General features: G+C 37.2%; 1 protein-coding gene across 2 annotated transcripts in view; it reads right to left on the bottom strand.

Moving 5' to 3' along the window:
- Positions 1-692: 692 nt before the first annotated feature.
- UCHL3 (ubiquitin C-terminal hydrolase L3) overlaps positions 693-16947 on the bottom strand; it is a 46278-nt gene continuing 30023 nt past the window's right edge. Inside the window, exons 7-10 of one of the 2 annotated variants that reach the window (XM_043892214.1) lie at positions 11556-11747; positions 6643-6718; positions 1493-1551; positions 693-903 (exon numbers count right to left, since the gene is read on the bottom strand). In XM_043892214.1, the coding sequence (XP_043748149.1) occupies positions 820-903; positions 1493-1551; positions 6643-6718; positions 11556-11747 (411 nt within the window). In that variant the 3' untranslated portion in view covers positions 693-819. The remainder of the gene's footprint in view (positions 904-1492; positions 1552-6642; positions 6719-11555; positions 11748-16947) is intronic. The other variant, XM_043892215.1, reaches the window with a different exon arrangement.

Here is a 16947-nt window from a genome sequence, read left to right as displayed (position 1 = left end):
CACAGAAGCCTTCTCTAAACACAATAACCTAAAGGATCCACTCAGTCACTAACACAAATCTAACTTTTTCTGCATTGCTGTTATTATTGGGATGTATCTTATTAATGTGCTTGTGTGTCTGTGTGTGTGTGGAGGGTTCATTCTCAAAAGTACTGTCTGACTCTTGACAACCCGAAGAATGGTAGCCTGCCAGGCTCCTCTGTCCATGGGATTTTCCAGGCGAGAATACTGGAGTGGGCTGCCATTTTCTCCTCCAGTGGATCCTCCCAACACAGGGATTGAATCTGCCTCTCTCGCCTGCGTCTCCTGTGTTAGCAGGTGGGTTCTTTACCATTTGAGCCACCTAGGAAGCCCCATTAATGTGCTTATCATTTGTCTGTTCTCACAGGAACATAAGCTTCATGACTATGGAACCTGCTATAGTGTTCACTGTTAACTCCAGCCCCCAGAACAGTATCCAGCTCATTACAAATCGATGATAATGTCCATTAAATAAATATGTATGTTCATACTGTGCATACGGAAATTGTGCCTGTGTACCAATACAGACTCTCCTATGAAATTCAAAGAGAATAAGAAAGATATTGCTAGTCATCCAACAAGGCAAATCCTTCACAAGAAAGACAGGGAAGAAAAGAACAGAAGCTTTAATTTGGGGCAAAAAATAATATAAAACACAGATTAAGTCAAAGTTTAGTTCACATAAAGTTTAATCAGTCAAGTTAATGAAAATATCAAAATTTGTGAGTTAGTGTCTGGCAGAGGAAATTTAATTTTGTTGCAAATAATACAGTATTTGGTGTTTCCATTCTGGACGGGCTATGCTGCAGAAAGAGCAATGGCATTGAATCTCAGTTCATCAGGGTCACGTTCCATAAACTTCTTGCAAACTTCTATGGCATCCTAGAGGGAAAAAAGATACATAATCTTTCAGTTTAAAAACATGTGTTTTACTTACAAATGATAAATAAAATGCTTCATAGCTTCCTAATTCATAGTAATTTTATGCTGCAGACTTCTTCTCTCAAATGCAAAATAACTCAGAGGACACCAGAAAAGTGAATAGCTGGTGGCCTAACTTGCTTAGTACAAAGAAATATGCTAAGTGTTCTTTCTTAAAAGGCTTTAAAGAAGCTTTTAACCTGAAAATTACATGTTTCATTGATTCTAAGCCTTACTATTTGTTCATAAATTTTAAAATCTTTAAAATCAAGAAACAAATGATGGTACCTTGGATTTAATGAAACATGGGATACGATGTGCAACTGTTTGTTTTCAAATTTGATACTTGTTTACACCAAGAGTTCTCCAAACCTCTTTCACTGGCTGTAGATTTTTAACACTAGTTCAAATTTTTCTTTTTGGATTTTTTTCCAGAAAGCCAGGACAAGAAGATATACAGAGAAAAGTTACACCAGTTCTCTTTAGAGATGTTTTAAAGGTAACAAGAATATTAATGAACTGAAGGTGGGCCAACAGGTTTTACTGTTACCTCTAATAAAGTTTCATCACTAGTTTCCCCATGGTTAATTGGAAATGGTTTCCGTCCATCTGTGGAAAAATAAACAGGTGAATGGTTAGTTGTTTGTATAGGATAATATGCTTTTTTAATAATATAAACAATTAATGACATTTATTTCATTTAGAAATTTTTCCAGTTGACCCAGAAATATCCTTTATTCATGCTGTTTTGTTCTATGTGGGATCTATTCAAGAATCACATATTCTATTCAGTTGTGCTATTTCTTTAGTCTCCACTAATTAAGAATGACAGGATAATGTATTAGTACTTTCAACTCCCATTTTCCTCTTCCCATAGTGAGGCAAAAGTTAAAAGGTAAAATAATATATCCTAGAACAAACCCTTTAAAAGTGCTACATGTGAATATTTTTAACACTAACGGTTATTTAGAACTTTGCTTACACGTTTGAATATCTAAATTAACTTCCTAAACAGATGCTATTAGAAATAAACACTATTGGCTTTAATTTCCTAAAAAGAATATGCAAGACAAAATGTCAGCTTTTAAAAAATTACAACCATCAGAAATATAAGAAATTTCAGGACTTCCCTGGTGGTACAGTGGCTAACTCTCCATACTCCCAGTTCAGGAGACCTGGGTTTGATCCCTGGTCAGGGAACTAGATCCCACAAGTTGCAACCAAGAGTTCATATGCTGCAACTAAAGATCTGGCATAGCCAAATAAATATTTTTTTAAAAAAGGAAATATAAAAAATTTCTTTCTTCACTTTAAAGCCTTCTGATAAAGGCTCCTAAGTACAACTGACATTTATACCAATGAAAGGGAACTACTGCAAGGTTTATATATTACTACTACTAACCATGTACCAAAGTAAGAACACAGAACAACAATCTCAATAACCTAGGATTATTTTATTGAACACCAAGAGCATTATCACCTTGAATAAAGTAGTACTTTTTCAACACTATGAAAAAATTAAAAAGTTCAGAATTACATAAACTCATGCAAACCCAAAGTTAACTGATACTCTATATCCAAGTCTATAATTTCAGATGTTTTATAAGTGGCACTTCAAGTTCAAGCCATAAAACACAATCCCCCCTATAATTTCATGGCTTCTAAACATAATAAAAATTTTTGAATCAATATGCATGCACAGTGATAGACCTGGACTAAAAGACACTACATTTAAAGAAAAATATGAGTGAAAATGAACCAAACAAACCAAAAAGCAAAACAGGACAGTTATTAAATCCAGAGAAATAAAAAAGTGAAAAAGTACATTAACTATGGCTCATCTGAGAATAACATTTCTGTAGTCATAAAAATCTAAACAATTATATACTGTATAAAACAGGGATCTATAGTCAACATCTTGTAATAACCTACAATGAAAAATAATCTAAAAAATAATATATGTGTATGTGTATAACTGAATCACCTGAAACACTGTAAGGCAATACACTGTAAGGCAATACACTGTAAGTATATTGAAGTATACTTCAATAAAGTCTATATATTAAAAAAAAAGAATCTAAACAACTGTAACAACAGGAAAAAGTAAGTATGTATTTTGTGATTGGGAGACAGAAGTAGCTCAAGAGAGGGACAAAGGAAAGAGATTCTTATCTTCATTGTGGGAGGCTGAGGAGTAACAGTTAGGTAAACTCCTTCTCCAGCCAGGATGAAATAATGTACTGGACTAGGCTTTCCATTGAAAACAACTAAAGACCTGGACAAAATACCTGAAATGGCTGTATTACAGACTGGGAAATATGTCACTCAGAACTGTTAGGTAAGCCTAACAATAATACTGGTTCTCTGCCAGTGAGAGAACTGGCAGAGGGAGGGAGACCCAAGCAGCCTACAGCCACCTTAATTAGGAGACCAAAGAAAAAGAGGGCAGAGTTTGAGGGGAGCAGAGTTCAAGGAGGCCGAGGCAGCTGGAATCTGCACAATGCCAGGAAGAAGGCAGCTACACACTTGGGAGAGCTCTGGCTATTTCTCTGGGCCAGGCCAGGATCAGGGGCCAGGTGGGGGCGGGAAGCAGTGTATCTGGAACGGAGCTTTAGGCTGAGCAGCCAAGAGCTTGTTTATATATCAGGGAAGGCGTAAGTCAGAAAATACATAAAGGACAATGAGAGCTAGATTTCCCCTGCTCAGGAAAGGAAGTCACAAATATGGTAACACTAGCACAAAATGTATAATATTAGCTTAGAATTAGAAATGTGGATGTAAATAAATGCTCTTTAATATAGAGAAACATGTAACTAATTGATTGTGTGTCCATGTATATTCTTATTCACATATGGGTGTCTATTTATATCATACATACAAGTATTTCCTAGCTCTGTCCTCTGAGAAAGCCTAAAAGTCACAGCATCTTAATCACCATGAGCAGGCGGAGTGCCCAGGTCTTGGTTCTAATCATCACCTGCCAACAGAAAGAACCAGGGCTCCTTGCAGAAGGAGCTGAACCCAGGGCTTAGGCACGGAAAATAAAAGATGAGCCAGGAAACGCTGTTCCACTACAAAGTTAGAAAGAGCTCAAAGAATGACAGGGACAAGTTAAAAGGACATATGCCAGGAACTACTTGAAGCCCTATGGACAAGGAAGGGGTAATAAAAGAAACATGAATGACTCAGTCCCTTCCATTAGTTAACCTTACAATTAGGTACAGAATGGACATATTAAAGGCTACCACTACCCTCTGTTACATAATGGTCCTGCAGAAATTCACCTGTACCATGTCTATAATCATGCAGTCTTATTTTAAAAATTAAAGGTATTCAGAAATAATTTTTTCCTTAAAAACCATATGCTGTTCTCTTAACCACTATTTTCTAAGAACTAACTCAATACTTCTCTTGTTCAATGTTCCTTTTAAATTAGGAATTTGCATCAGGGATACCACCAATTCCCCTTGCAATGAGTCAGTAACTGTCCATCTTCATCTGTCTTGTATTAATATTTATCCCTATCCTCTATGACATCTCAAAGATTCCTGCTATTCTTTAGAACTTGGAAATTCTTTTAAACTCATTTAAAGAATGTAATTCCCAAAGGGCTCTAATTCTCTATCAGCCACATTGATCATTCTTCCTGCGAAAGAATACTTGAACCAAACAAGACCTTAGTAGTTCCTTTCTTTTCTGATGTTCTTACATCAAGCCAGTTTCAAGATCCTTTCATGTTGATCTTGGCGTGCTACAAAAGAGAACCATTTCTGCACATGTAGCCAACCCCTGATATATGTCTTTCCTTCCACTGCCCTTTAGCCTCTGAGCTCAGAGAGCCAGCTCATCAGTCAAACTGGGTTTTCAGACAACGTATTCCTTCCCACCGAGATAATCACAGATTTTTTTCCTCTAAGTATCTTTTACTGTTGTTTGTTCTATTATTAAGCCTCCCATTCTGAAAGTCACCATTACATTTTTATAATCTCTGGTTATGGGTCATATTTATCACTCCTCTGGCCTTTCCTAAATCTGTGAGAATGTGTCTGATCAGTCTCAGTGATCTCTTTAGACCTCCACTTCTACCAGTTATTCTTTAAAAATACACACACACACACACACACTTCTTATTTCTTTTGGCTGTGCTGGGTCTTTTTTTGTGTGTGTGTGCTGGGTCTTTACTGCTGTGCTTCTCTAGTTGTGGCAAGCAAGGGCTCCTCTCTAGCTGTGGTGCAGTTTCTCTTGGTGAAGAGCAGAGGCTCTAGGATACTAGGACTTTAGTAGTTGCAGCACATGGGCGCAACAGTTGCGGCTCCCGAGCTTGAGAGCACAGGCTCAATAGTTGGGGTGCATGGGCTTAGCTGATCTGTGTCATGTGGTATCTCCCCAGATGAGGAATGGAACCTGTGTCTTCTGCATTGGCAGGTGCATTCTTTACCACTGAGACACCAGGGAAGCCCTACTAGTTACTCTTTAAGAGCAGAAAACTAGCTTCCAGCAATCGGATATTTGAAATCCCCAATTCCTATTACATCTTATCTCTATGTAAGTTCCAGAGGCTGAATTAAGAAAGCATACCTTCTAAATTGCCCCGCAGGTCTGTTATATAATCCCATGACAGTGACTTCATTTTAGCCTGATTCCTACTCAAATCACTCTACTACTGTAGATGGTCCGCAGGGTTGTACACTCCTTTCCTTTCCTTGTCCCCTTTAACAGACCCCTTCTTTTAAATAAAGTACATGATTCTGTTGCTGCATTCCAAATATAGAACCCATCTAAATTTTACAGATCACGTTTACAGTCACACTCAGAGTCCTTTCTGAACTTTTCTGTCTTTAAATAAGTTAAAGAAAAGGAAAGTGTGAAAGTGTAAAGTTAATATTTAACAGCAAATGAGAAGAGAACTAAAAATCATGGTATCTAGAAACTGAAAAGGACTTCACTCTTTTATTTTCTTTATTTGGTCTTTTTTCTAATCTAAGAAGTTTTCATAGAGGGCTCATAAGTACTGTATTATGAAAGAATCATAACAAGCTTATTATGGTTGAATGACCCTATTAAAATTAGAAGAATCTCCTCCGAATAGTCCCTGAAGTAGTCCACTGATAGTTAAACTTCTAAAAGATAAACGCAAGTATAGGCCAATACCAAGTAATTAATCATGGGGACTTTGGCACATGCCTATAGGAACAGTTGCCAGAAAACACAGAGTCCTGTAAAGTCTTTTGAAAAATCAGATGTGATACAAAAGGATGTTACAAAAGCTTGAAAACTAGTGATACTCCTTGTTGAACACAAACACTAATCATTATGAATAATAAACTATGTTTTAAAACTAGTTTCAGGATCAAGAAACTAATTTTAATGGTCATCCAAGATGCTGCTGACAACCAATTCAAAAATTTAGTAAAGAATTCTGAAGTGATTATAGGAGTTTCCTATAATAATTTTTACTTGCCTGTTTTGCAAAGGTGGTTGCAAGCATTCTTGAATTATATTAATAAGTTACTTAAACAACAAAACATTTTTGCTTTTTCTAGTAAGAAATCTTAAATGGAAAACTGTTATTATGCCAGCTCAGTGCTGTAAGGTAATCAATTTAAGTGAACACAATAAATATCAACAGTCATGTTTTCATAAATACAGATTTTCCCATTTACTACTTTTCTCCCCAGGATAAATTAAAATAGTTCTTACCTAATTCATAGAGATGCCCATCTACATGAACTAATGCAATAAAATGAAGATCTACTTTTTCATCTATATTTGGTGCCTAGGAGGGGAAAATACATAGTATGTATGTTAGTAGTCAAAACAAATCAATCAACTTACATGTAAACACATCTAAATAACATAAAATGACATGAAAAAACATTTATTAACAATATGATTCAAGGCTTAGTCTTTGATACGGTGGACAGAGAGTGAACATGCCTACATTTATAACAAATGTGTTCACCCATCAACAAGGAAAACACTGACTCTACATCTCTGAAAATGACACTGAAAACTACATCTCTCTTAATCTCAACTGACCTAAAAACCTAAGGTTCTATTCACTTTGGAAAGCTTCAGCCCCTAGCACAATGCCTGGTACACAGTAGACGTACAATGTATATTTGCTAAATGTTATGAATTCATGAACTAATTTGTCTAATTTTTGAAATTCGAATAAACTTTTTAGAAGTTAAATAGCATAAAATGAGTTAAAGAAACTCTTTTCAAGTTAAATTTTAAGACATCAAGAAAGTAAGTTTTTTCCCTTAATGATTTAACCTTAATAATCTCATTTTTTGAATAATGCAATATAGACTTGAGAGTATTTTTTATTCATCCTAGATTCAAAAAGTGTATTCATCCTAGATTCAAAAATCTAACTGGTTTGAAATGAAATATAATCACTGCTAAATGCAAGTACAAATTTTAGAGGTAAAAGTTTTAAAGAGGCAGAAATCAAATTATATCTCATATCATTTAATATCCAGTAAGCAACACAAAGTATAGGACTGATGCTGAAGCTGAGGCTCTGATACTTTGGCCACCTGATGTGAAGAGTGGACTCGTTGGAAACACCCTGATACTTGGAAAGATTAAAGACAGGAGGGGAAGGGGATGAGAAAGGATGAGATGGTTGGATGGTATCACCAACTCAATGGACATGAGTTTGAGCAAACTCCAGGAGACAGTGAAGGACAGGGAAGTCTGGCGTGCTGCAGTCCATAGGGCTGCAAAGAGTCGGACACAATGACTGAACAACAAGGCAAAGTTAACTTCTGCTAACTTTGTTAACTCAAATTTTTATTTTTTCACCCTCAAATAATTATATAATTTTAAGTTTTAAGTAATACAAAGTTTTCAGATAAAGAAATTGAAAGGTACAGAATAAACACCGCTATCCTGGATTTACTGGGTGGGTACTTAGTCGTGTCTAACTCTGTGACTCCATGGACTGTGACTTGTCGGGCTCCTCTGTCCATGAGATTTTCCAGGCAAGAATACTGGAATGGGTTGCCAATTCCTCCTCCAGGCAATTTTCCCAACCCAGGGATCGAACCCACATCTCCTGTGACTTTTGAATTGACAGGTGGATTCTTTGCCACTGAGTCACCTGGTAAACCACCATGGATTTACTGGATGCTTCTAAAAATATTTACAGATAGTGACTCATCTAAGCTCACATTATTCTTCAGAGATTACTTCCCTCAAATTGCAAATGGGTGTAACACAACATACACTGTTGTCGCAAACTGCTGCTGCAGTTGCTGCTAAGTCGCTTCAGTCGTGTCCGACTCTGTGCGACCCCACAGACGGCAGCCCACCAGGCTCCACTGTCCCTGAGATTCTCCAGGCAAGAACACTGGAGTGGGTTGCCATTTCCTTCTCCAATGCATGAAAGTGAAAAGTGAAAGTAACGTTGCTCAGTCGTGTCCGACTCCTAGCGACCCCACGAAGTGAATGAAGCCATGGGGTTTTCCAGGCAAAAGAGTACTGGAGTGGGTTGTCATTGCCTTCTCCAGCTGTGGCAAACTAGCTCTTCTTAAACTTGACCGAGAGCTAAAGAATCCCACCGTTGGTAGGAACCACAGTCATGCAGGATCACTGTTGTTCTGACACTAGGCTGCTCTGGACTGCAACCCCATTCGTGGTGGCCCCGCCCACAACAGGGACCTGCCACTAGGTTTTCAGGTAGTCATTTCCATTTGGACAGTTTTGTCAGAATTATCCCGCCTGCTGAGGCAAAAAATGTTTCCCAGTATTCTCCGCCATCTTAAAAAAGACTAATCCCTCTTGAACATGGTATTTCTCCAAACACTTAGATAGTAATAATGAGTTCCCTTATTTTACTGGTCAGAGAATCAAAAATTTTAGTGATCCCTCAAACCTAGTACCCCCATTTTAGCAATGACCAGACAGAACCCAATTTTTCAAGGCTAAATCTAGGCAATTCTACAAACTATGAATTCAATTCTATATAAAACACTAGAAAGAATTCCTTATACAATCAAGCCCCAGGAAAGGGGCTTGATTTACTCCTTTTAAGATGCAATTCTCCAATAGGACATCAAGTATTTTAAACCTTTAAGCTATTATGTTTTTAAAAATTATCACTTATTTTTACACCATCTCTTAAGAATAATATCTCATATAATAGCTTCTGTTTTTCACATTTTGTCAGTAAATACAACTGTGCTAGAGATAATAATGCAACTGGAATCAGAGACCTGACTATGTACTCAACCCCCTGAGTACTGGGTTTTTTACCCATTTTCAGGTTTAAATGAAATTGATGAAAGTACTTTGTTAACTGTTATATGCCCTATAAACATTATATATTATTATAATATTAACACTACATTATCACAAATGTAAGAAATCACTAAATCTAAGTGACTCAAAATTGTGAGTCATTGTACCTTTTATCCAAAAGTGCATACTAAAAATCCAAACTGCTAAAGAAGGTATGAAAAGTCTTCAAACCATTATAAAAGATAAGAAATGCTCAAAACTTCTACCCTTTCCACAAAACCTCAGTACCTATTACAAGCCTTTTCCTTTGGTCAGCTTCAATTAATCAGGGTCTGAAATCTATACTTATCCAATTGCTTAAGCATTACTCCACTAGAAGCAAGAACAATCAGTAAAAAACAAATTCCAGATTAGATAATCTTTGCCTACATTTTTATATATTATTTTTACAAAGTTTCTTAATTTAGAACACACTTCTTACTACCATGAAGAATCAAAAAGTGATGTGACAAGTCAATTAGATAGAAAATTAAATACTAAATAGAAATTTAAAAAACTAAATAGAAATTTCAAATTATAAGAAATAGCTTAAATTTAATTTATAATTGTGGTACTAAATATATACCAGATATTGTTCTAAGCACTTTATAAGAACTGACCAATTAATAGTCATATGGACCCTATGAGGTAGGTAATATAGTTACACCCACTGCACTCATTGTCACATAGGCCCTATGAGGTAGGTAATATAGTTACACCCACTGTACTCTCAATCGACACACAGAAGCATTAAGTAACATGCTCTAGGTCACAAAGCTAGTTAAGTGATAGAATCTGGTTTCAAGTCCAGGCAATGTCATTCTAGAATACACGTTCTTAGTCACTAGGCTATGAAAACACTTATGAAGTTACAAAACAGTGATTAATATGGAGCAAACATTAATATTACATAAAAATATAAAACTGGAAATGTCAATTTTTTTGACATGTTCATTGATATTTAGAATATTTTTAAGTACAAAGGAATTCATTCCTATTTAGAATCAATTGTGCCGAAGTAAGAATTTATAAATTAGGGTTTTACTCTGATCATCTGATTCACTTGTATCCCTTCCTATTGTGCCAGTGTATGGCACGGTAGGAAAGCAATAAATATCAGGTGGATAAATAAATAAAAATGACAAATGCATGTTTGTGACCCAATGAGGATAATGAAATAGAGAGACACCGGTCTGCTGATGAAAGGCTATTTTGGTGACCATACTGGTATCTGATGGAAGATGCTTAACGAAAAGTGCCAAGACTCCACTTTATAGGAATAGCTCTAAAACAGTAAATAAGCAGAAGGAAAGAATGTTTGACACCAATTTTTAATTTTTTTAAGCATTAAAGTATGTGTAATCAGACTTCCTCTGGCTTCAAAAGTCACAATGATTTCCTCAAGTGTTAAGTTTCTTATAAATGTATGGCATACACCAAGTCTTTCAGATGTAGCATTTCCAGGCAGGCTCTGCCAAACAGCAATCATTACCATTTTCTAAAACATCAGAAAGACAAGAGCTATAGTTGCCAATCCTGCATTTTATTTCAATTATGAGAATTACTAGAATTCCATCATCAACCTCAACATTTAAGGTAATTAGCACAATTACAAGAACAAATGTACTTTTTAAGTTTGCTAACATTACCAACTTCAGAAAGAGAAATTGTGAAATTTGTGGGAATCCTGTATCAATTCACAAGGAGAAAATCTTCATCTCCTGCTTGAGAAAAGATCTTCAGAAACTGAACAGGCAGGGAAGATTGGATCAAGATTAAACCAAGTACCTGAGCCACCTCAGGGAATAAAATAGTTTAGATGAACACCCTACACCATGAAGGATTAGATTAAGGACAGAGTAAGTAAAAGTAACCCCAGAGCATGACAAGAGACTAAAGTCATGTTCAGAAACATGAAAAAAAAAATAAAGTAAGAGATGGCAAGGAACGCAGAAGGCACACAGCATTTGTTGACCTGAGTCAACTAAATGAAACTGGAAAGATGAAGGGTAAGAGAATACATATTCACCTGAACAACTGACAGGAACTTAAACATTATCATGAGTGTCGATCAGCACTCATCAAAAGACAGGGACCTTTATGTTGGCAGGATATGGAGTGGAAAGATGGATGTTCACCAAGGCGCTGGTGAAAGTCAAGCTGAACTGCAAAGCACAGAGGTATGCTTGCAATCTTATCAGGGGAGAAAAAGCTAATGGCTGATGAACCAAGAGAAAAGCACTCTGAAGACTGAAGAAATTTAAGGGAAAAAATGGACTACCCCTTGTCACTGGAAGAAGAGATGGAAGATTGACTACACTTACAACAGAATGGAGACCCAAAGGTGGTAGACGTAAGAAGGGTCGCCAGCGACGAAGACGGAGAGATGGACTGGTAGCCTTTGCAGGGCCTACATGGTTACGTTTGACCCAGGGCAGGGATGCATGGTGACACAATGATGAGGCCTTCGTTCTGCAGTGGCTAGAATGAGGCTGTGATGAGGATGGCGAGGAGGACTACATAATTAAAAAAGAGAACATTTTACTTAGACCACGTTACTGGGAGATCAGTTATTCTTAAAAGCAACGTATGGTCATACTTCGATTTATATGGTCCAGTACTTTTAACCAATCATAATCTAGAAAAGGATCGTAAATGAACATTAATTAAAGGCATATAAAGTGGAAATACATAACCACAGTATCAGGTTATATTCCACAGCTTCTATTAAATGCACATCTAAAATATTTACATATCCTCATTTGTATAGCACAGATTCATGGAATTACTTAAAAGCCACTAATATGGAATTATTACAGCGAATTCTTTTAAAAAAGAACACACACACAAAACATGTAACACATACAAAGAAATACGTGTAAAAGAAGACTGCATGGTGATAGGCACTGGTAAAAAGATTTTCTTAGAAGGAATAAGTGATAAGAAAAAAAGTCACTTCAAAATCCCTCAGAAACAGGATGCTACACATAAATTATCCTCTTACTTATGCTGACAAGTTAAATGGAAACTATCATGGCTTATTAGCCATCTTTTAGTTATTAGGACTTCTCTGGTGGCTCAGATAGTAAAGCATCTGCCTATAATGTGGGAGACCTGGATTCAATCCCTGGGTTAGGAAGATCCCCTGGAGAAGGAAATGGCAACCCACTCCAGTACTCTTGCCTGAAAAATCCCATGGATGGAGGAGCCTGGTAGGCTACAGTCCATGGGGTCGCAAAGAGTCAGACATGGCTGAGCGACTTCACTTTAATATTAAAATATGCATCGTTTATTTTGTGCCAAGCATCCTTCTAAGCACTTTACATGAATTCATTTAAACTCCCAGTAACCCATGAGATAGTTGTAATTATTTTCATTTTACAAAAGAAGAATCAGGACAAAGAGGTGAAGTAACATAACCCAGGTCACACTGCCAGGAAGTAGCAGGGCTGGGATTCAAACACAGGAAATCTGGTTCTATAATCCAATGATCTTAATCACCAGGGTGTATAACTTAAGTGGCTAAGAAAAAGATTTTAATACTAAATTATTAGACTAGCTTCCACAAGAGATGTAATCCTCTTAAAGTTAGATTTTTGGGAGTCATCCTACCAAACACTACTGTACCACAAAAGGCAATCTGACCCAAGGGTTTCCCATGAAATGTACATGCTGAATAGTAACTAACTTATTCATGGTAATCCAAATGATAATTTGACAACTGTCACCTCCAATAAATGATACCAGTACATGAAACTAAGTTTAAAGCAGTGTGATAAAGTTATAGTCATTAACAACCATAGTGAGAAGTAAAAAGAGTAGTGGTATAAATCCTGGCTTAGTGATAATGGGTTTCACTAACCACAACTTATTCTCTTAAGGAAAATGAAGGGGTTTTCCCTGAATGATTTCTAAGATTCTTTCAACCCTGAAAATTCTATGATCCGACTGAGCACTTTTGATCTATGTAAACAATACAACAACTGAAAGCTATCATTGTGATGAGGGTTTTATATTTGTTTGTGAACACTTTAGCTGCTCATAATAATAATCAATCAGTTAGAAAAACACAAACGAATGCTTTTCTTGGCTCTTCATGGGAACAAAAATGTATATAATAAAGTGTCTGCTCTCACTCACATAGTCTGAGCGCAACACAGAGGGCCAGACAGATGGCTGCACACACAATGGGCTGCATCCCTAGTATTTATTGAGTGCTTAATGTGGTAGCTCAGACAGAAAAGAATCTGTCCGCAGTGCAGGAGACACAGGTTCAAGCCCTGGGTTGGGAAGATCCCCTGGAGGAAGGCACAGGAACCCACTCCAGTGTTCTTGCCTGGAGAATCCCATGGAAAGATTAGCCTGGCAGGCTACGGTCCATGGGGTCACAAAGAGTTGGACACGACTGAACGACTAACACTTTCAGTTTCATAAAAATAAAAAGAGTACACAGGAAACACCTAGATTTACCTATGACATTTTATCCCAATTTCCTTTACCATCTGTACCTACACTCTCTCTTCCTGTCTCTCTACACAGTTCTTTTTCTTTCCTGCACCATTTGAGGGTAAGTTACATATATCATGGTCTTTTACCCTGAAATACTTTTATGTAACAGCAGTTATCATCTGCAAAATTTCATATAGATATGAGCTGTGTTAGGATGGATTTAAGTTCGGTGTCACATTAGACTTTGGTCTAACCTTCCAGCGACTGAACTGAACTGAACTGAACCTTCCATCCATATTTTAATTTTGTCAGTTGATCCATTCATGTCCTTTGCAGCATTTTTCTTCAGGATCAAATCTGGGAGCAGGTACTGGAATTTCTCATGTCTTGTTAGTATTCTTTAAGGAGGCAGCTCCAATAGCCTTGATCTTTTATGACATTAACACACAAACCCTTCCCCCATTTTTCACATAAAAATTCATGCTCTCTGTGAATACAGACATCTGTTTCTTCCTTTCCAATCCATATGTCCTTTATTTCTTTTTCTTGCCTTACTGCATTGGCTACAGGACCTCTAGAATAATGAATTTTACTGATTTTCACTTTCAATTATTTCTTCCTTTTGCATGCTTTAGGTTTAAGTTGCTTTTTTTTTTTCCTGCTACCTTAAGGTAAAAACTGACTTGAAGACTTTTTCTTTTCTTCTATAAGCATTTACTGCTATAGACTTTTCTCTAACCCCTGCCTTTTCTTTCCTACTGTAAGTACTTAATGTTATAGATTCTTCTCTAATTCCTGCTTTAGCTGTAACTTGCAAATTAATATATTTAACTTGTTTTCACTCAAAGTGTTTTCTAGAAAATAAATTTATGGTTACCAAAGTGGGGAGGGATAAATCAGGAGTTTGGAATTGGCAGACATGAACTATAAAATACTACATATAAATACAGACACTACATATAAAAAAGATAAACAGCAAGATCCTGTTGGAGAGCACAGGGAACCCTACTCAGTATTCTGTAATAAACCACAATGGAAAATAGTTTGAAAAAAAAATATGTGTAACTGGACCACTTTGATGTATACCAGAAACTAACACAACATCATAAATCAACTATAATTCAATTAAAGTAATATTTTTAATATGTTTTCTATTTGTCTTGGTGACTTCCTCTTTGATCTATGAGCTACTTGGAAATGTGCTGTTTAATTTCTAAATATTTGGGAACTTCCCAGATACTTTTTGTTGCTATTTATCTCTAGTTTAATTCCACTGTGGTTAGAAAACATTTTTTGTGTAATTTTTTTTAAAATCTCAGTTTTCTTTTTTTACTTTACAATATTGTATTGGTTTTGCCAAACATTGACATGAATCCGCCACAGGTGTACATGTGTTCCCCATCCTGACCCCCCCTCCCACCTCCCTCCCCACCCCATCCCTCTGGGTCATCCCAGTGTACCAGCCCCGAGCATCCTGTATCATGCATCAAACATGGACTGGCGATTTGTTTCACATGTGATAACTTATATGATTCAGCGCCATTCTTCCATATCGTCCTGCCCTCACCCTCTCCCACAGAGTCCAAAAGACTGTTCTATGCATCTGTGTCTCTTTTGCTGTCTCGCATACAGGGTTATCGTAACCATCTTTCTAAATTCCATATATATGCGTTGGTATACTGTATTGGTCTTTATCTTTCTGGCTTACTTCACTCTGTATGATAGGCTCCAGTTTCATTCACCTCATTAGAACGGATTCAAATGTATTCTTTTTAATGGCTAAGTAATATTCCATTGTGTATATGTACCACAGCTTTCTTATCCATTCGTCTGCTGATGGACATCTAGGTTGCTTCCATGTCCTGGCTATTATAAACAGTGCTGCAATGAATACTGGAGTACATGTGTCTCTTTCAATTCTGCCTTCTTACCTTCCAAGGAGCAAGCATCTTTTAATTTCATGGCTGCAGTCACCAACTGCAGTGATTTTGGAGCCCCCCAAAATAAAGTCTTCTCACTATTTCCACTGTTTCCCCATCTATCTGCCATGAAGTGATGGGACCTGATGCCATGATCTTAGTTTTCTGAATGTTGAGCTTTAAGCCAACTTTTTCACTCTCCTCTTTCACTTTAGTCAAGAGGCTCTTTAATTCTTCTTCACTTTCTGCCATAAGAGTGGCATCATCTGCATATCTGAGGTTATTGATATTTCTCCCGGCAATCTTGATTCCAACTTGTGCTTCATCCAGCCCAGCGTTTCTCATGATGTACTCTGCATATAAGTTAAACAAGCAGGGTGACAATATACAGCCTTGACGTACTCCTTTTCCTATTTGATACCAGTCTGTTGTTCCATGTCCGGTTCTAACTGTTGCTTCCAGACCTGCATACAGATTTCTCAAGAGGCAGGTCAGGTGGTCTGGTATTCCCATCTCTTTCAGAATTTTCCACAGTTTGTTGTGATCCACACAAACACTTTGGCATAGTCAATAAAGTAGAAATTTCATAATTTATTTTCACATTTAGTTCACATCTTTTTTTCTACTTTGTTGAGTCTATTGGCAAACCCATTAAAGGCATTCTTTGTCTCTGGTATTGTGCTTTTCATTTCTAGATTTCCACTCGATTCTTTCTTATAGTTTCCAGCTCTGCTGATATTCCCTATCTGTTGGTACATACTGTCTACCTTTTCTACTTGAGCCTTTAACATATTAAACTGCTTACCAGGTGGCACTAATCATAAAGAATCCACCTCAAATGCAGCAGACACAAGAGACACAGGTTCAATCCCTGGGTCAGGAAGATCCCTGGAGTAGGAAATGCCAACACCTTCCAGGATTCTTGCCTGGAAAATCCCGTGGACAGAGGAGCTTGGCGGGCTACAGAGGCTGCAGAGAGTTGGACACGACTGTGTGACTAAGCACACGCAGTAGTAAATAGTCACACTAGTTCATATGGTCGTTAGTCAACAATATTAACAGCTAACACTGAGCGCTTACCACTGCATACTAAATGTTCTATATAGATTCTTACAATGATCCCACTAAGGTAGAGATTACGATCATTTCTATTTAAAGATGAACACATGTGCTTCCCTGGTGGCTCAATGGTAAAGAATCTGCCTGCCAAAGCAGGGGATATGGATTCAATCCCTGACCCAGGAATACCCCCTAAGCCTTGGGGCAACTAAACTTGTACACCACAACTATTGAGCCTGTGTTCTAGAGCCTGGGAGCCGCAACTGAAGCCTGTGTGCCCTAAAGCCCG

This window comes from Cervus elaphus, chromosome 30 (genome assembly GCF_910594005.1).
Source record: "Cervus elaphus chromosome 30, mCerEla1.1, whole genome shotgun sequence".
NCBI classification, from domain to species: domain Eukaryota; kingdom Metazoa; phylum Chordata; class Mammalia; order Artiodactyla; family Cervidae; genus Cervus; species Cervus elaphus.
The sequence above is the reverse complement of the archived record's forward strand: the minus strand, read 5'-3'. Positions and strand labels throughout refer to the sequence as shown.